Source organism: Alligator sinensis, unplaced genomic scaffold (genome assembly GCF_000455745.1).
Source record: "Alligator sinensis unplaced genomic scaffold, ASM45574v1 scaffold134_2, whole genome shotgun sequence".
Classification (NCBI taxonomy): Eukaryota; Metazoa; Chordata; order Crocodylia; family Alligatoridae; genus Alligator; species Alligator sinensis.
In genome coordinates, this window is record NW_005842941.1 from 315,295 (window position 1) to 342,462 (window position 27,168).

Genomic DNA, 27,168 nt, shown 5'->3' on the forward strand with positions numbered 1-27,168 from the left:
GATTTGAAAAACACATGATAGACATTCAATCCAATGTCAAATTACTGACTGCAGAAAGAGACAAATTAAATGTCCTTTATGAACAGGTAGATAATTAATTAACTAATTTAGTTGCTATTGGAGTAATCGATTAATACTTGCTACTTTGCTTTTGAAAAAAGCCTTCAATGGGACTTGAAGGTGTAGAACATAGGATATAAAAATAAGTAATAATTATTTTATTACTTTATTAAAAATGATATATTTTGCAGTAAGTTTGTGAATTCAGAGAAATTCTAAAAGAAGAAATTCTGTGTTGCTCTCAACACAAACAGCATATTTGGTATCTATATATGTTATCTTGTAAGTCCTTAATGAGCATGTTTAAGTAATTTATGCTAGCTAACTATCACTTGATATCCTATAAACATTTCTACTTTTTGATTCCTATATCCTTTCTCACGTGACTTTTTCTAAGAGATTTTCTGGTCAGATTTAATTTCGAGCACGTACAAATTATGTCAGACTTATGCTTGCATATAGGTAAATACAGTATATTGTAGTTTCTAACTTAGCTCTTTTCTTTTTAAAATGCAATCAGTTGTACTTACTACATTTGTAATTTGGAAACTGAAAGGTCGGGAAAATAGGGAAATATTAAATTCATCAAAAGGAGCAGGAAGGATAGAAGTAGGAGAGTGAGGAGGAGAAGGAGGAAGTAATGGATATTTGAAGTAATGGATGTTTGAATGTGGAAGGAAACAAGGAAGAGAAAAATAGTGAAGGGTAAGGTCACTGGAAAAATCAAACACCATAATGTTGTGAGGTTTGGGCACTTTCTGAAAAATAATGCTAAGATCTCATAATGTAATCAGAATGCTAAAAACGTGTTAATATATTGTATATAACATTGTTAGAAACTATGACCTCTAGTAAGCAGTTATCTTTTAAAGTCGCAGGATGAATTAAATAGGTTAAGAAGAGAAACAAAACATACTTTAGTTTCTCAAAGTCATGTGAAAGAAGAAAGAGACATTGCATTAGCTGACTTCAGAAGAATAATGGCAGAAAAAGAGAGTCTGAGAGAGAAACTAAAGGTGAGCTTTTCAAACACACAATGCTGTTCATTAAGCTGATCTTAATGTTTAGCAGAATTTTTAACTGATTGCTTATTTATATAATTATGACTACCTAGGAATCTACAACTTCAGTTTTCTTCACTACTGAACTCCATTACTGGGTCAGTAGTATAGTCTGTTCAAGGTTAAGTTGCTTTTTGGAAATGTTTCAAAACATCTGATCACTATAAAATAAGCAGCTTACAGTCGTGTAAACCGTAACAGTTATGTAAACCCTAACGTTTTTATTCCATATGGGACAGATATTAGTAGGCTATTGAAATAGGACTTTGCAACTAATCACTTTGTATGAATAAATGCTATGAATCTTTGCACCCAAGATCTGAATTGTGTGTAGGTGCCATGTCAGGTTAGTAGGCAGCAGTTCAGAGTAGACGAGCTAAAATAATATTTCTCCTTCTAAAGTCTGCAAGAGTTGTACAAAGCCTGGCTCAACAGGACTTGTTCTTTTCAAATTTTTAAGAGAAACATTTATTGGGGCTGGACCCGATGATTTCTCAGTACTGTATCGAGTTTGCAGGGCTTTTAGAAATAAAACAAGCTGTCATATGTCCATATATACAGAAGGATCAAATTGCTAATTGCTGTTTTTAGTCAATTTTTAGATGGAATCCTAAAATCACTTCAATCTAAAATTTACCAAGTGTTACAAGTACTTTGATATTCCATCTCAGATTCAACAGGAAGCCGCTATCCTTGAAAAATCAACGCTTGAGCACGATATTGCAGAACTGGAAAACACTATTCATGGGGCAAGTGAATGGAATGTTGTTGTTAATTTTTTTCGTAGAAGTTTTTGAGCAAGTTGCTTTTTAAAAATATTGTCAGATTACATTTATTCCAATGTAGAAGACTGAAATTAATGTTTTAGGCCAACTGTCCTTTTTTCTTTTCTTTCTTCAATTGTAGTTTGAAACAGAACGGTTTGAATTAAAGGCTACAATCTCTGTCCTGAAGGAAAGAATAGACTCTTTGGAAGATGAATTAAAAACAAAATGTAACAAACTTGCCCAAACATCTGATGACTCTTCACAATTTAAAACTGAGTTATCCTCACTTCAGTAAGTATAACCTAAAATTTGGTACTCTACTCCAAATTCTAATATTATAAAAACCTAAGCCTGTCTGCCTGTCACGCTTTATTTGCGCTCTGATTGGCTGACAAACAGCTAATCAGAGTATGAACAAACGTTCAAACAGGAGCTGGCAGCCGGTGGAGTGCCGCCATGATGGTGGGGACACAAGGGCCGTGGAGAGTGAGGCCAGCTATGCTGGCCTTGCCCCCCCCGCTCCTTGCAGATGGCGATGATAGAGCAGGGGTGGGGGGCCACCGGAGCTTGCAGGTAATGGTAGCGGCACGTGGGGGGGGACGAGGCCACTGGTGGTGGCCTCAGCCCACCCCTCCCACCTTCCGTAATCTCCACCTGCAGGGCCCAATGTGGCGGCAGTGAGGGAAATAGCGGGTACACCACTGTTGCAGCAAGGGATGGGGAGGAGTGGGCCCAGGCCTGCTGCGGAGGAGGACTGGGCCCAAGGGTAGAGAGAAGCTGGGCTGCTGTGGGGGGGAGCAGCTGGCCCAGGCCGACTTGGCTGCAGCGGCAGGGACTGGAGGAGTGGGCTCAGAGCTGACGGGGGCGTGCAGGGGGAGTGGGACTGGGCCCAAGCCAGAGAAGAAACCAGCCCACTGTGGCAGTTGGGGGGTGGAGGGGAGCAGCGGGCCCAGCCCAATGCAGCAGCAGCTGGGGGAGGGGGGAGGAGTAAGTCTCCTTTCCCCCCTTGGGCCCAGGCCCACTCTGGTTTTGGCCTGGGCCTGCTGCTTTTTCCTCCGGGGCCCGGACAGGGGAGGGGGCACAGGGCTGTATTCCTGCCTGCCTCCCGCCCCTCCCCTGTCCCCCCCATCGTTGTTGCCGGGCAATTGACTAGTGCTTATATAATGTTTTAGTAATTGCTACGGAGCATGTAAATCATAGGAAGAGCATGTAAATCATAGGAAAATATACCCAAAATGTTTTTAAGAAATATTGATATTCTTTTTGTGTTCAAAAGAAAATATGGATAGAGAAAGTGCTGGCTTCCTCCTTGATTCTCCTTGGCTACCAGTGTAGTTGGGTGGTGACCAATAAATAGCATTTTAAAAATTGCTTATTTCTGAAGGAAAGATAAACTTATTGTCTGTCATGACTTGGGTTGCCCTGTGTTTCATCTGCATATAAATTTTTGTAGGATCCCAAGACTCATGGCAGGAACACTCAATTTCAGTCATGAGTGGTGGCTAATTTGCACATGGATCCTTTTTGGGGGGTGTCTGAAATATATACACACACATACTAAGCAGTGCTGAGCTGTGGGGTCACCATGACTTGAAATGCTGTTAACTCTGGGGCTCAGCCCAATAAATTCTGTGATAAATCAGGAGCCTTTAGCTTTGGTCTAATATCATGCATAGTTTGCACTACATATAAGTATGTGCCAAAGGGCTGCTTGAAAGTGTGTTAATGTTTAGAGGCCTGTGCTAAAACTTACAGCAATTTAAAAAACAAAACAAAACAAGGTTAAATGCATCCATTCAGGATGAACTAAGTACAAGGGTATTATAGTCAAATTGCTACAACGATGTTTATTTTCAAGGTTATTGTTTTCAAATTTCCTCTTCACTTTCATGTGGTCAGGAAGAGCAGGGTCTGACAGTAAGGAGAGGGGGAAGCGGTTGCTAAGGGAAAAAGCTGAGAGGAAGCACAGAGCAAAGGGGCTATCTGGCCCCCCAGGTTTATTTTCCTTCCTGTAGCCATGGAAGGGGGACATATTCAAGGCAAACCTCCAATAATTAGCTTCTATACCTGGAAAATTGTAACAAATGTATACACCCCCACCGCCACCCTCCCCCCCATTGTCTTGGTAATACCCTTCTTTCCCCCACACTTCTGCAGTTCCAGTCTGTGATCTTTGATCCGAGACCAATAGTCAATAGTTGGGACTGGCCTCTCAACATTTATTACCGTCCCAATGTTATTTCCTTTTCTTGTTGCCTAGTTATGTCAAAATGTATGGCCAGTGCGCCAAATCTGATCTCCTGAACTACTAGCAGGCAAGGAAATTTGGGGGCATAGCTAATGAGGGGTGGGGCCTGAAGCAGAATCTGCATTTCTGTTGCACGTGGCTTTTGGCAGCAGTGGAACGAGCTAAGGCTGTGGTGGCAAAGCCCTGTTTGCCCTACTGCTGTTTGGGTTGTCGCCACCACCATCACCACCGTTTGCCCCACAAGGAGACCCTTAGTCCAGACCCAGTTCAGGACTTGGGATGAGTTTGATATCTTTGCTGTAGAGCATGGGTTCCCAAACTGTGATACACATACCCCTGGGGGTACGCAAGACATCTCTGAGGGGTACGTGGGAGAAGTTGTGTAATGGTGGATTTAATATTCATTATAATAGTAATTGGAATTTAAAGGGTTAAAATATAAAATGTGTTGGTAAGGGTACGCAGGCAGCTGGTAAAGAGGGTATGCAATAAGAAAAAGTTTGGGAACCTCTGCTCTAGAGGAAAGGATACTTTCTAACAAGTTTTCACACAAGGTTTGATTCCTGCCCCCTTTCTCAAGAGGCAAGGATTTTTATGGATGATATCTTTTATTAGACCAACTGCATAGTTGGCATAAAGTTAAACATGCTTCCGAATGCAAGGCATTCTTCATCAGGTCCTTGAAAGTAACATTTTGACATGGGTAACTGTGTTGACCTATACCTGTATTTACTATAGGATATTTTTTTCCAAATGTGAGAAGTCTTTGTAGCTCTAAGTGGCTTCAGTGTGTTTTTAATCCCTGAGGTAGCGGAAAATTGAACTAGTAAAATTGGAGATATTTTATTTTTATTATTTATTTGCATTTGTTTTAAGATAAATAGTTCTTGCTGATCAAGAACTGCAGCAATATGATGACCTTGGATAACTTTCAATTTCTCTCATTTTCTTCCAGTTTGATAATAAAATTAGTAGTCGGTGTATTTATATACCTCAATGGTTAGAACTCCTGTGTTTTTTTCAATGGAGTCTTGATTTCGCAGGCTCATAAATGAACAACTGCAGAGATCCCTTGAAGATTTACAACATCGATTCTCTCTCAGAAAGGATGAACTCCAGTCAGCTCAAGAAGAAATTGCAAAGTTAGAGGAGAAAATAGGTAATCACTTAATGTCAAAATCATTTTTTTTTCTTTTTTTTTTTTTTAATTATTTTAATTTAAATTAGTGAATGCCTATTTTTTTTCTTACAGATAGGTTAAGCCAGAAAAGTGCTTCACAGGATGAGACAGTGAATGTACTCAGAAGTACCATTAGTGTCCTGGATAAAGAAAAGGACAGTCTTCAGGAAACTGTAGATGAAAAGACAGAAAGAATTGCATGTTTAGAGGATAACTTGGTTAACAAGGTATGTATAGGAACAGTACTACTTTGTACTTGATAAGCATGTTTTATGTAGGCTCACTTTTACAGACATTGAGACTTTAGTGCAGATAGCCTTTACAAAATTCTATTAATCCCTGAACCCTATGTTAACTGGTATGAAGGGTCTTGTAATAACCTAAGGATTCGTTTTATTAATTAATTCATCCTCTCGGCCCACCTGAAAGAGTAAGCTGGTTATTCATTTTACAAGTGACAGAGGAAGTTAGAAAGAAATTAGTCTCTGTCTGTCATTCAGTCTGTAAAACTACTCAGAGTGCAATCCCCTTACTACTAGTCATTTACTTTACCTGCAACTTTAGCTATATGTAGAGCTATTCATAATGCAACCAACCTTGCTACTAATTACCATATTTTCTCACATATAAACTGCCGCTGAATATAACATACATAAACACTTCGTTTTTTAAAAGATATCATGAAGCAAAAAACCCCCCGTATGGTAGGTATCTGAATGGTAGCATCTAGGGAGCTGATCCTGTTCCCAGTCCCACATGCCAGAGGGGCTCAAAGGCTAATCCAGCATGCTGATTCTGGAGCCACGTGCCAAGTTTGACCTGTGTGGTAAGCCTGATCAGGTACAGCAGGTCTGGGACTACTACATGATGGATCCAACCTGGCATCTTGGACTCAGTTTGCTGGTTTTGACACAGCACATGACTCTGGAGCCAGGTCCCAGAGGGTCAGACCTAGCACTGCAGGTCTGGGGCTGTGTGATGGGTCAGACTTAGCATGCTGTGTCCGGCTACTGATCAGCCCCACATGCTGGCTGATCTGGCGCGTGAATGAGGAGGGAAGGTTTCCCTGAGTCTGGAAATTTTGGTGGTAGGGGGAGGGGTGTGGAAAGCAGTGACTGGGTTGTCTTTTCCTGCCTAGTGCAGGGGGACTGGACCCAATGATCTACAAGGTCCCTTACAGCCCCTAACAATCTATGAACCTATAATTACCATGGCTGCCACAGCCTCAGTAAATAATGCTGCTGTTTGGTACCCTTTGCCTGTGCTCCCTTCCAGTTTTCCCATGGGATCCCTTTCCTCGCATGTAATTTCCCGCAGCTGTTTTTTGGCGGAGGGAGAGAGAAGGTGCAGGTTATATTCAAGAAAGTATGATATTTAGTTTAGCTACAAGCTGGTTTTTCATCTGCAAACTACAATTTGATTACATATTTAATTTTATTGTAAGGATATTTTGAAATCTGGCATTAAACCCATTATTTACAGTCTGGCATGGTTAGTATTTTTTCTATGAAAAAATGCATTTAAAATAGCTGCATATTTAAAATAAAGTGATTGTAAATACTACCTTATAGTTCCCTTAGTTTATATTAACCAGGTATATTCCATGAGAACATGTAATTTATCTCTTTTTTTCCATTTATTATCATAGGAAAAAACAATTGCTCATTTGAGACTAACTCTGTCAGAGCTAGAGTCCTCTATAGAGTAAGTAATAACTGAAATGATTTTATATTCATTATTGGTTTTATTTTTCTGAATTCAGTGTCTTCTGAAGAATAAAAGCACTAGCAGCCAGGCTTATTATTTGGTGAAATGTAGTTAACTGTATTTTCAGTCAAGTAAAGGAATATAATTGCATTAGTAGAAAATGTGTATGTCTGGTTTCAGAAGATAACACTCCTTTAATACCAGGGAAGGTATGCAAATAGACAACTAACATTAAGGCTGGCAACCTCATATATATTTTACTTTTCCAATAAGCACTTAATTGTAAGCTAAAAAGTGACATCATAAGTTTGATAGCGTGAGGTACCACATGCTCTTTTCTGTGTCAAATGGTACATTTTTATATTGGGGCATAACTGCCGTATAAAGTACCATGTGCCATTAAACAGCAAATGTGTTCTTTCTTAGTGGTGGCAGCATTTCATGCTTGGATTAAATAATTTCTTTATCTATAATCCAAGAATATATTTGAGGTTCTTGGGGATGGAAATTACCATATGAATTACTTAGTTATGATCCAAATCCAAACATTACCAAATCAGAGAGATGTTTAGATCAAGATTTTGATTTGTGGTATCAGATTCAGACTTCCCCAGAAATCAAGCCTATTTATACCTATGGTTTTAGTTCAGGCCCATCTCTAATAGAAATGAGATATTGTTATTGACTGGAAATGAAGGCCTTACTAATACTAGAGATAACCAATACATGACAGGTATGTGCACAGATCAAGAGCTCATCCAGCCTAAGCTCATTCCCCATTCAGAATATTTGCCACTTCATTCTTAGATACCTCCACCGCATACATATCAGAGGGTCAGAGCTTTACCTAAACCTTGATGTGGTTGGTTTTTGTATGAAAAAAATGCTGCATTCCCTGCATTTTTTCATGACTCCATAACTTAATCTAGTTTCATTATGCATTTTCCATGTTGAGTTTGAACCCAAATTTTGGTGGGTTCATGGGACTACCGGTTAGAACAAATTATCTCCATTCAAAAATTGGATGTGGTACAGAAATCAGTGGCCGGTAAGAATTCTTGTGGGAATTATTATGTTTATCCCAAACATGCAATTGGTCCAATAAAAAATATCATCCACAGCAGTGTTTGCCTTCCTCGTATTTCCTGGGCAATCACAGCAACCACTTTACCACAACAGTGTTATGCAGAAATTAAACCAGTTTTACATTTTATATGGAAACACTGCATTATTTAAGTATAGCTATTGTGCTCCAAATTGATAGTCTACAGCGGGGGTTCCCAAACTGTGGTATGCATACTCTTGTGGGTATGCAAGATATCTGGGGGGTATGCGGGATAAATTGGGTAATGATGGATGTAATTTTCTTAGTAATAATAATTGGCATTTAAGGAGTTAAAATATAAACCATATGGTGGTGGGGTATGCGGGCAGCTGGTAAATCTGGAAGGGGGTATACAGTAAGAAAAAGTTTGGGGACCTCTGGCCTACAGACAATGCTGTGCTTAGCTGGAAGTATGTAATGAGTGGAAAAAACAATTTTAGAACAATGGAAGTAATACCAAAAAAGCTCTAATTACATCTACTAATATTTTATTGTTCTTAAACTCAGATAGAAAACATTTTAGTTCAAAAGACTGCCAGTCTTTACCTGATGGATTTTTTTGTTCGCTTTTCCATGTTTTCATGTTTAAGGAAGCCCGTTTCTTGAATTATTATACCAAGAAATTTTCCAATGAATGACTCTTTCTGTTATATAATGACACGGATAGTAATATTGACTTAGTGTTTTTCTGCAGTGATATAGTAACAACAACCCCACCATTCTGAGAACCTTGTGCCTCTGGTGCTTTATGGATCTCAGTGTTAAACTGATCCATCAGTCTCATGTCAGTTATTTCTTCCTTTAGGTTCTTGACTTTTTTTCTTTTTAAAAGTTAAATGTTTGTTTGAAGACCAGCTTAATTGGAAATTTGGTACACTGATACAAGAAGTATCTATGGCAAAAAAAACAGAACACGTATATGCTTATGTATGAGTAGATATATAAATAAATATATAATTTACTTTTGTAATTTTATCACACTTCTTCACCCTTTCATTACCTCTTGAGCTTTCTATGGGAGACTGTCTTTCTTTAGTACTAGACTCTGAGCACTGAAAATCTTAATGTCACGCACCAGAGCCATGCGATCTGTGTAACTGTGTTAGTTTATGGGTATCACAAGAATTGCAAGGCAGTAATTTTCTCTTAAAGCTTTTGCATGTTCAGAACTTTTGCCTAACACTGCAGCAGTATATGCTATAATATAAGCAGGGAAATTTTATTTAAGGTTTTCAAAATCACCCATTTGATAGCCAGCTAAAGGATGCGCTGAGTAACAAAGACCGTGAGATAGCTAGTCTGCGTCGCCAGTTTGATGCATCCCAGATAGAGCTTGCAGAAATGGAAAGAGTAAAGGAAATGGCTCTGAAGGAAAACAGACGATTACAAGATGATCTAGCTACAATGACCAGAGAAAACCAGGTATGAAGGTATTGCTTGTTACTGAAGTACTTCAAAGATTCTGCTTGCATATATTACTAAATCCAAACCTGTTGAACAGTTGGAACAGTTGATAATTTTTATTCTAGCAAATAATAGCATTATAATAACAAATGTGTATAAATAAACATATTTAAATTGGTTTTAATGTGGCTAAATTGAAGACCTTATTTGATAAGCATATAGTGCAGTGAGTTCCTTTTCTTATCCTCTTAAATACCTAAAATTATTCTTGTTTTGTTACATTGTCATGTAATGTTATAGTTAAGAGAAACAGTTTTCATTCTAAACCATATTTCCCCAGAAAATCCTACCTTTCAGAAATCTGGTTTTGGTCCAGAACTGTAGCTAGTTTGCTGCCTCTGCTTATTCGAATATGTTAAATATTGTGTAGCCAGACTGCCCATCAGAGAACTTACATTGAGATAAGTGCTATAATGATTTGGAAGTGCATGTTTCTTAAATGGGCCATTGTACGTGTTGGATTTAATAAAGAATTCTGATCTATCCACATTTAAGGTGGAGATCGTTAAGGGCCTTGCTGACTGTTTGAGCTATTTCTTTTTTAAATTTTGCACTAGAGTTCAGGTATCAGAACAGCTAAATGAAACATGGTTCAGACAAAAAGATGGCCAGGGTGAAAAAGAAAATGTTTTAGGTTAAAATGCACTAGCCCCATTTTACCATGGTGTTTCATATAATACTTACATGGAAAGATGATCTTCTGGTTGAGTTTGCCAGACGGCTTTTTAAAAACATTAACAATTGTTTCCAATCTAGATAAAGGCTTCATTATTAATAACGTTAATCCTAATGCTAAATTAAATTTGGATTTTAATTGCTGAAATAAAAAAAGGTCTAAACAAGTACTATGTCTGATCTAAAACAGTTTTCCAGCAGTATGTGACTGTTAGACCTTGTCTTCCCCTGTGGTGCCCTGGTGAACAAATGTTCTCCCAATTCTGATGCACACCCCTTATATACTTACTAGCCAATTGCCCTTCAAGAATGATGGGGAGGGGGAGGAGTGGGCAGGGATGGAGCCCTGCTCCCCTCCCCTCCGGACCCACTCCCCACTGTCCTCCTTCTCTTGGGGTCCAGGCCTGTTCCTCCTCTCCCCGCCACAGTGGTGGGGTGAGAGGAGAACTGGACCCAGGCCTGATGCAGGAGAGGACTGGGTTGCCATAATGAGGGTCGGGGGGTGGGGGTGAGCAGCAGGCCCGGGCCAAAACTGGCAGCAGGGGAGGGGCTGTCACAGGGGGATGGGGAAGGAGTGGGACTGGGCCCGTTATAGGGGAGGAGGCCTGCTTTTCCCTTCCCACTGCCGTGTTGGGCTGGGCCAGCTGCTCCTCCCTCCCCCCCGCCCAAGGGTGGGGGGTGTTGGGCCAGACTTGCCGTTCCTCCCCCATGGCTACGTCGGGCCCTGCAGGCAATGACAGAAGAGGGGAGGGTTGGGGCCAGAACCGGTAGCCTTGTTCCCCCCCCCCCCCGGCTTCCCCCCCCCGGCCCTCCCCGCCTCTGCCCCCCCCTGCACCGCCGCCGCCATCACCAGGGTGGGGGGTGAGGCCAGCTCCGGTGGCCTCGCTCCATTGTTGACTCCTGCAGGGAGCTGGGCAGGGAGCTGGAAATTGAGTGCATAATGTGTATTGTACACTTCTGCACTTTGATGCCTCAGTTGCTTCTCAACTTGAAACAGAACTTCTGCTATTTGGAACATAGTGTTCTTGCCTGTTTGTGTTTTCTTTACAGCATGGTTGTCCAACTGGCAGCCTGTGGTCTTCATGTGACCCACAAGTGGCTCATGCAGCCTGCAGACCTCTGCAGGCACCTCACTCACTGCTGTGTGGTAGGGAGGGCCCAGAGTTGCAGGGAGGCACAACTGGTGCTGCTGGTGGGAAGGGGCCACACTCTGCCAATGCTGCCATGACCCTGCTGCACTGTGCCTGTGCCCTGAATGCCATATCATGTACCATCCTGTCCCTCCTACCCCTGTGGATCATGCCCAGCCACCTCCCCCTCTCCTGCAGTGGGTAAGGCAGCAGAAGCAGGAGGAGGGAATGGGAGCCTGGAGCCGCTAAAACAGTGGAGGCAGGATTGTCTAGACTGAGAGCCCTGGGACTGCAGGTTAATCCCTTGGAGGCTGCATGTGGTCCACAGGCTGCCAGTTGGGCAGCAATTTGTTAATAGACATTATATAGTTGATGGCAATGGTAAAGGTGGCTTTATCCATAAATGAAGCTATAGTGACTCCAACCAGACTCATATGGCTGACTCCAGCCATGTTTATCTATACTGTGTGGAAGTTGCTCAGAAATGTAGGTCCCATCAGGAAGGGTGATGGCATTACAACAACCACATTATATTTTTCTCTTTGGTAGTGGCAGCAGTAAATAATAAAACATGTCATTTAAGAACTTGCCAAGGACACAGAACAACCAAGGCAAGACTTACTGCAGAGGAGAGCTTATTTCTCTGTGAGCCTTTACTTCAGGGTGTCCAACTATCAGCCCTCCAAACACCAGTATTATTTTCTAGTCTGTGAGTCTATACTCTTTCATAGATAAGCTTCTTCTCACCTCTACTGATAACTTTGCTTAACTGGTATCAGAGGACCTGATGATGGCAAAACCAGTGAAGGTGGCTTTGGACATGGCTGATGCATTCCTCTGCCCTGTGGCAAATACTATGATAATGTGGGGGTTGTACTGGAGGCAGGAGGCTGAATGTCCTTGGGACGTCCAAAATAACAATGGTAGGGCCAGCACTTAAGAGCTTGGAGCTGTTGAGTACCAAACAAAGTGAGACTGAATTCTTAGAATCAAACAAGTCTCTGCTCCCTAAAAGGAAAGATAGGCAACATTCTGTGCAACTCTCCTCTTAGGAACTTTATAGGAAGGGGCAACTTCTACATAGGAGACAGTAGCCCTCATTAACAGTGTAGTTATTTTACCTCATCTTGAGTGTCTCTACACAGGCAATTAATGCAGCTGAATAAACTCCAGTGCAGTTCATACTGGAGTTTATTGCTCCTGGGTGCTCGTTTGCATGTGCACTTTGGATTGCAACATGTTGAGCTGGGGTGGAGTAGGGGAGCCAGGGGGTCAGCCTGCCAGCTTGGGGCTGCTCGGACCTGGCTCAGTGTGCTGCAGAGGGGCTGGATAGGGCACAAGAGTGCTTCAGTGTGGGGCTAGCCAGCAGAAAGCCCCCGCACTGAAGCACTCTCATGCCCTAGCCAGCCCTGTCAGCGTCTGCACATGCATTGTGGCAAAGTAAATAACTCCACCATAGCATAGTACTTGTATTTGGTAGTACTAACCTATGGTGGAGTTAATTTGTTTAGTCAGCCTAATAGCTTTGCACGTGTAGATTGGTAGTGCTTTACAGTGGAGTAAACTAGGCAACTCCGAGGTAGGTGTCTAGTGTAGATGCACCTCCTGCATCACAAACTACTGCTGTAATGGGGTTGTTGAGTGATTCTTATGATCTCCAAGCATCCTGGACCAGATGTACATTTTGGAAACTACTTAGCCATTGCAGTTACATGTGGGCTGCTTATATTTCCATGGACTAGTGGGTTCTGGGCAGTACCTTAACTGGTTCAGTTTGAAGCATACTCCTTTTTTGGGGGACCCTTCTCATGAGATTTCACTAAAACAAGAAGTGCCCTTCCCTATCTCAGTGGAAGTAATAAAAGAGGTCAGCACCTTGGAGAAGGCTCAACCCCAGCTACTTTCTAATCCTCAGAAGGAAAGCAGCATAGTGACTAACTTGGACATGAATAAATAGCTCATTAATCCACAATCTGAAGTGCAGGATGGTAAGGTGAATCACCATAATCTCTTTCCTGGAGTTTGAATTGTTTGCATCTTTTAGCCTTCATGACACCTTTCACATTTCCATTGTACTTCCATACAAAACTTTTAAGGATTGTGGTAGATCAAAACTGCTAGCAGTCGTGCTGGACGTAGTCTTTCTGGACTTTAGGAAGGCCTTCGACACTGACTCTCACCCCATTCTCGTTAAAAAATTAGGAGATTGTGGTGTCAATGCCTACACAGTCAGATGGGTTGCCAATTGGCTAGAGGGCCGTACCCAGAGAGTGGTGGTGGATGGGTCATTTTCGACCTGGAGGGATGTGGGCAGTGGGGTCCCCCAGGGCTTGGTCCTTGGGCCCGCTCTGTTCAACATCTTCATCAGCGACTTGGACGAGGGGGTGAAAAGCACCTTGTTCAAATTCGCAGATGACACCAAGATGTGGGGAGAAGTGGGCACGCTAGAAGGGAGGGTCAGGCTGCAATTGGATCTGGACATGTTACAGGGGTGGGCGGATGAGAATAAGATGGGATTCAATACTGACAAGTGCAGTACTGCACCTGGGGAGAAAGAACCAGCAGCATACCTACAGGCTGGGGAACTCCCCTCTCATCAGCACAGAGGCAGAAAAGGATCTTGAAGTCATTTATAGACTCCAAGATGAACATGGACTGCCAATGTGGGGACGCAGTCACGAAGGCTAACTGCACCTTGTCATGCATCCACAGATGCATCACAAGCAGGTCCAAGGAGGTGATCCTCCCCCTCTATATGATATTGGTCAGGCCACAGTTAGAGTACTGTGTCCAGTTCTGGGTACCACACTTCAGGAGGGCTGTGGACGACATGGAGAGGGTCCAGAGGAGGGCCACTTGCATGATCGGGGCAGCAGGGCAGGCTGTACGAGGAGAGGTTATGGGACATGAACCTTTTCAGCCTCCACAAGAGAAGGCTGAGAGGGGATCTGGTGGCCATCTATAAACTGGCCAAGGGAGACCCGCAGGCAATGGGAGAGTCCCTGTTCCCCCGAGCACTACTGGGAGTAACAAGGAATAATGGCCATAAGTTGATGGAGTAGATTCAGGCTAGATATCAGGAGGCACTACTTCATTGTCAGGGCGGCTAGGAGCTGGAACCAACTTCCAAAAGTTTTGCCTATTGGCTTGTTGAGAGCCCTGAGGATATCCACCCAGGTGCTGTGCTGTAGTAGCTACTCACCTCAGAAAAGACAATGTATTTCCTATATGATTAGTAGAACTAGGCAGATCTTACAAATGTCCTTTATGTGCAATGGATTTTTTCCTCAAAACATATTCTACAACTGGAGTGTCAATCTTTTAACTGCAGTGAGAGCTTGGCTTGTCCTTAGTTGACCACCTGACCTTATGCTTGAAGGTGCATTGTTACTCCAGTGCATGCAGGAATGACTAACACAAGTAAGGTGTGTGTGTGTGTGTGTGCGCGCGCGCGCACACGAGATAAATATATGCGTATATATGATTATTCTTCAAGGACAGGAAGTCTTTCCCTTCTTGAAGTGGCGGAGAGAGAAAGTAAACATTCACAAAGCAGTTGCCTTCGCTCCTCACTTTTATTGTCCAAAACAGCTGTTTCACTTTGTTAGTCTTCTGATTTCAGTCCTAAGTATTAGTTTTAAATCAGTATAACTAGAGACCTAGTAAAGGTTCTCAACTTAATTCCATCAGTTATGTTAGTTCTCCCTTCCCGTTTCAATCAATTCAGTCAAGCAAATAGATAGAATATATGTGAAATCAGATTGACTAAGAAAGTTACTCCAAAACAAAATAAAGTAAAATCTAGGGCATCTTAATGTGCTTATTTTAATTTAGCATAATACAATGCTTTGTTTTCATATAATCTCTTTAGGCAATCAATACTGATTTGGAAGAAGCAATCCATGAAAAGGAAGAAATGAAAACTAGAGTTCATAATTATATTACTGAAGTCTCTAAATTTGAAAGCTTAATATCTTCAAAGGTGAGGAAATAATTTGTATATTAGTGTTATTGTTTTAAATAAATATATCTTGCCTCAAGCATGAAATAAATGTTAAGTAGCATACAGTAAACTAGAGTTTATAGATGTACATTTTTCACATCATTTGCACAGATTTCTATTTTTATTTTTTTGCTAGAAATGTATGTAAATCCTATTTGATCAGGCATTCATACATTCTGGTATGTATCAAACTTCATTTAAAATTCTTTAAATTCACTCCAGTAATAGAGAAGGGAAAGTATCTCCAAAGTTATGTGCTTAGAACTTAGAACAGAAGTTTAAATTACAGTTTCTGAAAAAAACATAAAAATACTATATGTGTATTTGAGCCAATACCTATATTTTAAGTTTTTGTAACAGATTTTTGTCAGACTTAGGAGGATGGTTTTATTGTCTTTTTAGAGGTATGGATAGCAGGCAAGGAGTATTAAGATTAAATGTGTTCACTAAGGCTGTGAACAGACATGCATTTGAGGTGCTCCAAATCCTGGGGTGATTCGTGTTCAGTGCACTTCACCACCGTGCAGAGGTACCACCATTACCTGGACCTGCGAAGACCCATTGGGGCTACAGACCAGGAATCCCTGCATGCCTCTTGGCCTTCAGTCTCAAGAGGTTTCCAAGAAAGCTGCGTGCACAGAAGAGTGCTCACTGGCTCTCTGCCTTGCTTCTCCTGCTCCCACACCTGGTTATCTTTTTGGATGCCAGAGGATTTCTGGAGAATGCAGATATTTCAGGAAGTGCTTAAAAATGTTCCTTCTTTTTTCTGAGGGTAATTTTTTTAATCATTTGGCTGTGAACTTTTGTACTCTCACTGTTTGGAGAGTTTCAAAGGCATTTTGAATTAGGATTGGCAAGCTGGTTAATTGACTGGTCAAATATTGTCAATTGACTGCATATTTTTTTGACTGGTCAAAGATTATAGCAATTTTGCAAAAAAAACCCAACCCTATTTATTTGTAATTTTATTGACAGAACATTTTTTTTGATACATTTCTTAATGAAAAATTCATGGGGTTTCTGTGTGTCATTTGGACCTATTAGCAATTTTTTACAATTTTTGACTGGTCAGTTGACCAAATTTCATTTGATTGGTCAAACACCCAACCCTACCTGGAATACTTCAAACAACTTGTCTGTCCAGGGCCACCGTCTTGATTGCTAGCTCTTGATTTTCCAAAGTATTTAGCACTTGATGTGTTCATAGAATAGCTCCCAGTAACTTTAGTTGCGAGTGCTCAGAACTTCTGCAGATTAGATCCTGAGGTTTCAGTTCATATAGAAACACATAATCAGTGACCGCTTATGAAAAGTTTGGCTTAAGTGACTTGCCCACATTTATAGAGGGACTCTGTATCGCACACAGCGATAAAATTCAGATATAAATCACTTGTCTTAATCAGGAAAACATCCCTTCTTTTCTTAAAGGCAAGGCCTTTTTGTGAAACTTTTATTAGACCAAGTGTATATAGTTGAACAAGCTTTGAGCATCAGTACCCTTGCTCAGGTCTGAAAGAGAAACAGACACAGACTTGCCTGGATGTCATAGAAGACTCAGTGCAAATGCAGTGTGCTTGGACAGATAGAGGAGAGATGTGAACTGGGAGTGAAGAGCTGTGAACAAGAACAATTTGTGTAAAACAAATGTAGTAGAATTAGGTAATCTACCATATTTACTTGAATATAAGATGAGGTTTCTCCCCCAGTCAGCATGGGGGAAAAAGGACCCTCCTCTTATGTTCAATATATGAAGTGGAGGGGGGAGCAGGCAGCTGCTGGGGCTCTGACTCTGATCCTAGATCGGGGCCAGAATCAGACCCACAGCAGCTTCTGCCCCCCCCCCCCCCCCCAACACACCCTCTGCAGCTTCTGCCGCCACACCCATCCCATTCCATTTCATTCCCATTACTGTCAGGCACAGTTTAGCTCTGGTTCAGGCTGGGGTCTCTCCCAGGCATGGAGCAGACAAGCTCCTTGCCCTACTCAGCCAATCAGCAGTGCTACCATTGTTGCATCACCTGCCCAACCAATCAGCAGCGCTGGCACTGCTACATGGCCAGGCAAGGACTGACCTTCCACATGCCGTGTTGTGGGACAGACAAGCCTGAGTGGCAACTGATAGCAAGAGGGGCAGGGAAGAGGCAGAGGCTGTGTGCTCTGGGACAGAGTGGCCTGAGTAGCAATCAACAGCAAGGATTGGGGGTGGGGAGTTGGGGAAGAGGCAGAGACAGGGGGAGGGGAAGAGGCTCTGGGGAACTGTAGGTGGCGGAGGGGGGCAGGAAAGCTGCAGGGAGAAATGTGCATAGCAGAGGGCAAGGGGGCTACCTGACCACCCTCTAGCCACTGCTTACTCTGCTGTAACAGTGAGGGGAGGAGGGGAGAATCAAGACATCTTTCCAATACGTAGGTTCTATGCCTGGAAAATTATAACAAATTTATAAATGTTTCACATATAAAATCTAATTATTGGGGGGTTGTCTTGTATTCAGAGTTGTCTTATATTCCAGGAAATATGGTAGTTAGTAGTAGAGGGAGACATTCAAGATTACCTGGGGGGGATAGTTATTATCTGTGAAGTGCAGTAAGATGATTGGCAGTATATATAAGGTCTTTTCCTGAGCATGCGTTTTCTGAGATTTTTCAAGAGTTTTATCTGCACAGAGCAGGGACAGAGCTTAATCTTCAGCTCGCTCACCCAAACCTGAAACTCTAGCTGCTGCTAAAGACTTGTTTCCATGGTGGGTAGATCTATGATTTTGAAAAGCTTTAAAGGCTGTGAAATGGAAAAAGCTGTGAAATAGGAAGAGAGACTAGGAGTAGCGAAAAGACTGATAAATTATCAAAAGAAAGGTTAGCTTGGTTGGTGGACCATCAAGACCATTCAAAAGGTGAGAGATTGCTAACACCTGTGGAGTGAAGAACAATTAGCCATTAAGCCAGTTGATTCCCTCAGCTGCCTGAATAGAAATGTCACTGTTGCTGCAAGCAGGAATTAAAGCTAGAGCACAAATTACAGTATATTCTAGGCAGAAAATCATCTTCCCTGCTTAGGACATGAGCGGGGAGGCTGATTTTGGGGATAGTAGATACCATAGTATGTTTTTTTTTGTAGTGTCATTGATAAATGTAGAACACCTACATCAAACCTTATCTGTTGTCTCTGTTCTTTTGCCTGATAAAAATACTTTTGTCTAATAAAAACAATATTGGGTGACTGTGCCTGAGAGGCCGTTAATGCCTGCAACTTGCAAATGAATAAAGACACCTATTCTCTTCAGGGAAGACAAAGATGAATGCTTACATACAAAGTTAGAAACGTGGAGAAAGCTACCATCTTCCTCTGAAGTGGTATTATAGAAGGCACAAGGAGGAAGGAACCTATCCTAGTACACATTTATTTTAGAGCAACTGATTCTGTTTCAACTAGGAACAAGAAAACCGAGAATTGTTAGAACAGTTCCGAATGCTCCATGGTCAAGCTGAGGACTGGGAAGTCAAGGCTCATCAAGCAGAGGGAGAAAGCAGCTCAATACGACTGGAGCTTCTCTCTGTAGATTCTGATAGAAGACATCATCGAGAGAGAGTGGAATTATTAGAAAAAGAAATTCAAGAGGTAATAACTAATCCTATTAAAATTTATTATGGAATGTAGGTTTTGGTAGGTGGTTTTCTTTCTAAATAAAATGTATATTATACTTGCATGAAAATGAACTTTTATCCTTCTATGCTTTTGTCAGATGTAGGCACAAAATATATATATAACACAATTCTGGCTGAAACTGGGTGCCCTTGCCCTTCCCCCTCTCTCCCGCTACCCTAGCAAAGGATTTTGAAATCTTTTGAACATTGTTTTTTCTTTTTAGCTCTTTGTAGGTCTGTGCAGTTTGCCAGTACAATGTTAGTCTGCTTTTGAGAACCTTTTAGGCCCCTGGCATGCATTTGTCAACAAATTATGACTCCTGCCATATCACATGTGTATTGCAGGAGATGCAGCTTTGGGATCAGGAATCAGATCGCAGTTTTGCCCTTTCTACTTGCCTCTGCATGCCTTACCACTCCTCCCCTGGAGACCCTAGTCTTGCCCCTGCCCCTCCCCCAACACCGCTTCTCCCTCTCTCTTCCCCTCTGTCACACTACTCCTTACCTTTGGTTCATATCAGCAGGCTCCATCTCTGCTTCAGCCTGGGGCAGAGAGCATGGCTCTGGTCTGTCCTGTAGCAGTGGTGTGGAGCTGGCATTGCTGCTTCAGCCTGGCCCCATAACAGCAGTGCTGGCTGTATGATGCTGCTGGTATGGGACCAGGCTGGAGCCATGCTCTGTGCCCCAGGTTGCATTAGGGACAGAGCTGCCAGTGTGGAACAAAGTGGGGTGGAGGGGCAGACAGGTTGGGGAGGAGACTTTGGAGGGGGAAGATGGGAGGAAGGTGGGGATCTAAAGTTGTAGGTGGGGCAGAAACAGCGGAGAAGAGGGGGAAACAGGGAATTGAAACAGCCTGAGTCTTCAGGGTGGGGAGTGTAGGGACAATGATGGGGGGCAAGTTGTGGGGGATGGGACAGGCAGCTGGGAGCAATATGCCTGCCCCACAGTCTGCTCTGCAGTACCTCCTCCGTTACTGCTCCCCCACCATGTGCCCCCTTATTGCCTCCCACAGTTTGTCCCCCACCTCCTGCCCTCCACCTCCTGCCCCCCCGATCACCTCTCCCCCTACCACCTGCAGTGGGGCAGCAGGGGGTGCGGCAAATTTAAGCTGATCCTCCAATAATTATATTCCATACATGGAAAATTATAATTTATAAATCTTCCATGTGTTGGAATCTAATTATTGGGTGGTTGTCTTGCATTCAGGGCTGTCGTGTATTCAGGCAAATACAGGCAGTCCTTGGACTTGCAACACAATTGGTTCCTGAAAACTATGTCTTAAGTCGAAACGTTGTTACTCGGAACCAATTTTCTCATAAGAAACAATGCTATAAATGGGGGGTTGGTTCCTGAACCAAAGCCCGATACCCTATTTTCACCAAAAGCACCCCAGAATTTTGTACTCGATCAATTATAGATGAGTAATATAGCTACAATTTAATGTATTTATATTGTAAATAGCAATCGTATTGATTTGGAAGGACTTCTTTGAGGTGACTTTGCTGGATTTTTTGAAGGGTTCTTGGTTGGAGTCTTATCAGGAGTCTTGGCTTCAGGTTTTTCTGGAGTCTTGTCTGCTTTCTTAAAGAAAGTGTCCAAGGAAGTTTGGACAGATGTTCTCCAGGGAGATGAGCAGCGCAGTGAACTTGTTCGCTGGTGTGGCGTTGGATCAGATCAAGCGTTGTAAAGTTGAAACTGACGTGATAAAGTTGAAACAGGGTGTCAATTTATAAACGTTGCAAGTGCAAAACATTGTAAGTCAAGGACTGCCTTTATGGTAATTTTAGAAGTGGGAAACAAATATGTAACGTTTGCTGTAGTGAATCTAATGCTAAGGACAGTAAAACTACAATGTGTCTTCTGAAAGCTACAGAAAGACCCATAATTAGCTTTGTTTGGTTTAATTTTTTCATTTAGTTTCTTCTGTATTCCTTTCTGGAGTTACTTTAGAGTTACCTTTACATTTTCTTAGCATACGTGGATGAAAGGGGCAGAGTTGCTGTTTATCGGCTGCCCTGGTGCATCTGGGAATATATGCTGATCAGAATAGATCTGGCACACTGGGTACATCTGCACCTCCTTAGTACGAGTGACAGAATCAGAAGGCAGATTATGACTGAATGATAGTTTCTGCCTGTCTATTCCTAGGAACCTACCTAAATCATGGTGAAAGTTTGCAGCACAGCCGTGCCTTTTAATCTCCCTCTTTTTGCCACATGCACCCTTTTCCTGCCTCCCAGCCACATGTCCAACAAGCAATTAATTCAGCAATTTTTGCCTCTTTACCACTCGGGGCGGGGGGGGGCTAGGTGTGCATAGTGAAAAAAGCAAGATTAAAGATGCTGCTGTGCAGTGAACTTCCACCACAATTTAGGTAAGCCCCTAGTCATCTAGGCCAGGGGGCGCTCAACCCCTAGCCTGCAGGCCAGACGTGGCCTTCGAAGCCATAGCTTCTGGCCCATGGGGCTCTTCACGAGTCAGGAAATGTAGTTACTGGAGAACAGTGGCAATTAATACTGCTACCCTTCCCCCATTGGCAAATTCCCAAACCCTGCCTGACGAGGTTGGGGCCAGGCCATGTCCCCTTTCCCCCACAAAGCTGGCTCAACATTTGGCCATGTCTTCTCCCCCCGTAGAACTGGGTCAGGGCCTGGTCATGCCCCCTCTTGCACAGGCAAATTGGGCCCTGCCATACCTGCCCCATATACTGAATCAGGGGCTATGGCCAGGTTCAGCTCACATATGGACTGGGCACCTCCTATTTGGTCCATGAGGCAAGAAGGTTGAGCGACATTGCTCTAGGCATCCTACGTTACACCACTCTTCCCCTCCCCCAAGCCCTTGCACAGTGACCGGCTGCTCTGGTACACAGCCAGAACTCTAATGCTACAACCTATATTGCCTTCACATAAGCCAGTCCATGCAGTCCCAGGCTAATCTGGGCTAATGGGGGAGTGGCCAGGTGTGTAGAAGGGGTACATATACTTCTCAGTTCCCAGGAATCTGGGAACAACGAGAAGGTGCCCAATGTCTCTGCAGCTTTTAAGCAGTACTTTCCCCCAAGCTGCTTGTCAGTTTCATTCTATTGGTAGCAGCTGACCAAGCTTTTGAGCATTCCAAGCTGCTTCAGGCTGGGGGATGTAGTGGAGGCATGGCTAGGTTAGTAGAGGTTATACCTCTGTATTTGTATTTCTGAGGGGCTGGCCAAGGGCTCTGCAGCTTTTAAACAGCTTTTTTCCCCAAGCCATTGGTCAGTTTCATCCCATTCCTGGCAATTGACATGGAAACCTTGGGCAACCGCTCCCCCATCCTGACACATAAGCATAGATACAGCCTCTATCTACCTGGCCACCCCTCCGTAATCCACCCCAAATCAGTCTGGGAGGCCCCAAAGCCTGGTCAGTTATGAATGGAGTGAAATTGATAAGCAACTTGAGGGAAAATGTTGTTTAAAAGTGGTGGAGACTTTGGGCAGCCACCAGAATACCTCAGAACCCAGAAGCATGGATCCAAGTGCACACAGCCACTGCCTTGCCTGCTAGGGAAAGTCGTCTTAAGGCAGTAGCCTGAGCCAGAGACCTTGGATAGGCCCCTGAAACACCCATCTTCCACAGGCCTGTCCAAGGTCCCTTTTTTTTAGGAAGGGAGAAGCAGGAGTCCAGGGAGCTTTCCTTAATGAACTGGTCACCCCAAATCAGACTGTCATGCACCAAACCCTGGTACATTGCCAGGAATTGAAGTACAGGTTTCTCTCACCAACAGTGGTTTTGCCAACCATGATTTTGAGTATCCATGCTTCAGAGAAGGAGGGGTACAGTTGGAAAATACCTCCCATGGCTCTCTTGGTCCTGTTCATGCCTCTCACATCCCCCCCTCACAGCCCCCATAGCCTTGCTGGTGCCCCCCCCCCCCCACCCACAGCCCCTGCTCCCCCAGCCTGGCTGGTTTTGCTAACCACAGGAATTTTCAGGAACCTAACCCCTATGGTTGGTGAGGGAAACCTGTAAATTTATAAGTTGCTCAGGGTAGATAGCTCTTTAAAACTCAAAAAAAGCTCTGGCAGAGCACGCAGCTCCCAAGAACCCAGAAGCATAGGTCTAGGCAGCACTATCCTGCGCCCTGCCCACTGACGCACATATACCTGGTTACTCTGTCACGTTACCACCATAGGTTTTGGTAAAGTACAGGAATGATCTTTATTGTTAGTGAGAGGGATCAGAAAGCTGCAGTTACAAGCATTTATTCTTTCTTGGTGTCGAGCCTATCTGGGTATTCCTGTCCTGCTCAGAGAATAGTGGAGAAACTGGGGAACTCGCTACTGGGGGGGGGCATGCCATGCTTGTTATTCACTACTGCCCCCTGGTGGTGGTCTGACAGCACTAACCCCTAAAAGATAACCGCTCTACTTGGAACCCTTGGCAGTGCATGTTTAGACACCTTTAAACTGTTATAGTTGTGAATTGATCCCATATCAGTGACATTCTTGGAATGGTTTAAGTGTTCTTTCTTCATCCGCAGTCAAGTAGAGAATCATGGAGAAGTAGGATTGAAAATGACTTCCAGAGGTCATCTAGTCCAACCCCCAGCCTGAGGCAGGATCATCCCTATCCAAACCATCCCATATAAACAATAATCTAAACTCTACATAAGACTACTGTCAGATGTGCCATTGTATTTTGCAGTGGTTCTACTTATTCAATGAGACAAAATATTTTGGAAACTTTTAGGATTAATTCTTCAAACTTTTGTTTCTTAAAATATACTAGGTAATGGTAGTATCTTCTCATGTTGTCTTTCGTGTTTTGAGGAAGAAAGTTGTCTGGAAATATGACAGTTAAACAGATTATATTTCTGTCTGTCTTAATTTGTTGACAAAATAGTCAAGGTTGACAATTGAGTAAAAATGGGCTTTAGCCTTCAATTTTTATGTTTTAATTCTCTTCAAGCTTGACTACAGCCTACTCCCATTTTTTCTACTACCTGAATAGTCCTTCAAATGGTGGCAAACATCTTAAACAATTTTTGGGATGTTGGTAAATATAATTTAAGAGGGGAAAGATGAGCTGAATTCAGTTTTGAGTACAGGGAAAAGCTATAATATTAAAATGTTTTGCATCTTTTAGAACTGGAAAAAATATATGACCACATGGTATATCTGTTTTTATTTAGCACATCAATGCACATCAAGCATATGAATCTCAAATCTCTTCAATTACCAAAAAAATGTTAAAGTTGGAAGGGGACTTCAAACATGAACAAGATGAAAAGTCTTCTGTATTGGCTGACCTTGCTTCTGTGAGAGAATTGTGCATGAAACTTGAATCTAGCAAAGAACTTTTATCACGGCAGCTAACATCCAAAACCATGGAATATGAAAGGGTAAGAAACAACGGCAAATTTAACTTTTTTGTAGATGCATGGTTTGGTTCCTTTACCTCCTTTTTCTTAAATTGTAATCACTTTTTAAATCAGGATGGATGGGCTGAAGTCAAAAGGACTTAAAGCATTTTTATTGGGTACATCTACATTTTAATTAATGAGCTGTAATTACGGCACGTAAAGTTTAGGTACTAAATGCACCTTAATTAGCGCTACTGTGCATTAGCGTAGATGAACACTTTTTAAGTAGTGTTAATGTGCATTAGACTAAATCTGTGCATTAGCTCGGGCTTCGCCTGCTGCACTGGTGCACATTAGATTTAGTCTAATGTGCTCGAAGCATATCGTGTAGGCACGCCCATTTTGTTTTGCATTTGTACTTCTAGTTATTTGCCTAAAGAGGTGATTCTCATTCATTAATAGTCATTAAGACATGAATTAGTGTACATATAATCCCTTATACTAAATATGGCACTACTTTGCTAACTAGAATGATACACCACATATGTGCATTTTTATAACATATTCATTTTCTTAACTTTAAAATTTAATTTGTAAAAATGGTGATTATATTTAGTTACTAAACAAGTATTTTATTTATTATTTACATCAGTTGCATTTGAACTGATTTGAAATGCAAAAAATAGTATTGTAAAGTTTGTTTTTTTTTTAAATTAAACTATCTTAAATATGCTGGATACTTAAAATATTTTGTGTTTATGTTTATGATTCATTAAACCAGTGGTGGCAACCTCATCTGGACTTCATGAATGATGAGGGGCTTGTCCTTGTGTGGTGCACACTCTGGATGGATTGGGATACAAGTTGCATATGGTGCCCACTCCATTTGGTCTAGTGTGAACACTGCATGTAGTGTGAGCCCTGGACTGGTTAAATTGGCCAGACTGGGTGCTGTATATGGAAAGCCACAGAGGAATCAGGGTGTCCTGGCATTGGAGGGTGGATCATGTGGTTTCACGGGCTTTGCCACCCTGCATTAAACAAAGGCAATCCTGTAGTTAGTAAATTTGAACTCATGGTTGTCATGTCATTCAGGACTTCAGTTACTTCAGGTCTCATCCTCTCATACCTTCTTTAATTCATAGATTTGAGGAGGAAAACATGTTCTTGCTTTTTCATTCAGAGTTGAGAAGCTGATTGGGATTTGAACTAGTAAATGAAATGAGCTAGTTGAATAAAATGAAAAAAAATCTGTTTTCTTCTGCAAAAGAGGCTACTTCTGTCAAAATCTAGTTTAGCACTTCAATAAACCCATGTTCCAGTAAGCTTTGGAACTTTAGTAAACTGTGGCTTAGCCAAAGACTCTTACCAGTTCAGTAGTTTGACTTAACAGTTTAAAGGCAAACACTTCTTGCTTGCAATAATAATTTACACATTTAGGCTTTTAGATTATTATTTCAATGTTAATTATTTTTTCATTATGTGTGTTTAAAAAGATTTAAATAAATCAGATTTTAGAATTGTCTATATTTATCTGTGCTGCCTTACATGTAGATACTCTTTATTAAGACTCTTGTGGAATGGGAAATTGGGTGCAGGTAGGTTTGAGAGATGCACATGTAAACTAGCATTTCTTCCTGATTTAATAATTATTGTGTATACAACTTTTTTATTTAACCAGGCCAGCTGATTGTGTACACTACAGAAAGACTAATAGTACTGTAGTTTAATATATCTATTTTTCTGAAGTTATGTAGCAACAAATTTGACAACAAATTCAGATTAGAGGTGATAACACCACTAGATTCAAGGGTAAAATGTAAATATATATGTAATAAACGCATGATTCTGTTTAAAGTATGGTAGTGTTTTTGGTTTCAAATTAAGTGGATTGAATTTTAAGTCCTCTCTCTTTTCTTCACTTGATAGTGTTGTTGCTGAATGCAGTGTTTAATTTTATTTCCATTTTTAACATGTATTTTGCATTTGACTGCAATTGAGTCATTTATTAAGTGAGAGCTGTGTGTGTAAAGACACACATGGAGTATAGATTCATGAAACGTGTGTGTGAAGAAAATATTGAATTACTAGCAAATGGAAAATTGAGGCTGGTGATGAATCTACTGCTATAATTTTTTTATACTCTAGGTTCTTGCTGAAATAGAAGATGTAAAGTCAGAAGCAGAATTGTTGAAAAAGCAGTTGTCAAGTGAGCGACTTACAATTCAGAACCTTGAAACGCTGTTGGCTACTAGTAGAGACAAAGAGTTTCAGAATCATTTAACGACCCATGAGAAGGATTCAGAAATTCAGTTACTTAAAGACAAGCTAACACTTGCAGAGAGCAAACTGTAAGTTTTGACACACAAGTATATTTCTTAAAATAATTTGACTTATGCATTTCAGCAAAAAAGTTATCTGTTTGGGAAAGCCAAGTTGAAGAAAAATGTTGCTTCTAGCAATATAAAATTCATACGGCAGTTTCTTTAAGAAACTAATTCCTCTGTCCTTTGAAGCACAATTTTCCAATTTTGGGAAAAAGTATCTTCTAGTATAAGTAGTGTAAGAGTTGTGTAGCCATGATGGTCCAGAAATTATGCAAGAGGCAGGGCTTACTTAAGGTGATATCTTTTATTGGACAAACTGAGGAAGAATGTCTTGCATTCTTATCTAACACTCTCCCAACTACATAGCTGGTCCAATAAAAGATATTACCCTAAGAAATTCTTGTCTCTTCTAGTATAAAACATACTTTTTTGCTGTTCCTGTGAAAATGACCAGTTACTGCA

At 41.8% G+C, this 27,168-nt stretch overlaps 1 protein-coding gene across 1 annotated transcript in view; it reads left to right on the top strand.

Annotated features, from left to right (window-relative positions):
* Nucleotides 1-27,168, top strand: part of CEP135 (centrosomal protein 135) — a 69,552-nt gene that overhangs the window by 30,090 nt on the left and 12,294 nt on the right. Inside the window, 12 exon segments of the mRNA XM_025192534.1 lie at nt 1-86; nt 933-1,076; nt 1,793-1,870; nt 2,028-2,179; nt 5,180-5,295; nt 5,389-5,543; nt 6,965-7,020; nt 9,382-9,550; nt 15,269-15,379; nt 18,828-19,013; nt 24,209-24,418; nt 26,528-26,730. The exon segment at nt 1-86 is cut by the window's left edge and continues 31 nt beyond it. Coding sequence (XP_025048319.1) covers nt 1-86; nt 933-1,076; nt 1,793-1,870; nt 2,028-2,179; nt 5,180-5,295; nt 5,389-5,543; nt 6,965-7,020; nt 9,382-9,550; nt 15,269-15,379; nt 18,828-19,013; nt 24,209-24,418; nt 26,528-26,730 — 1,666 coding nt within the window.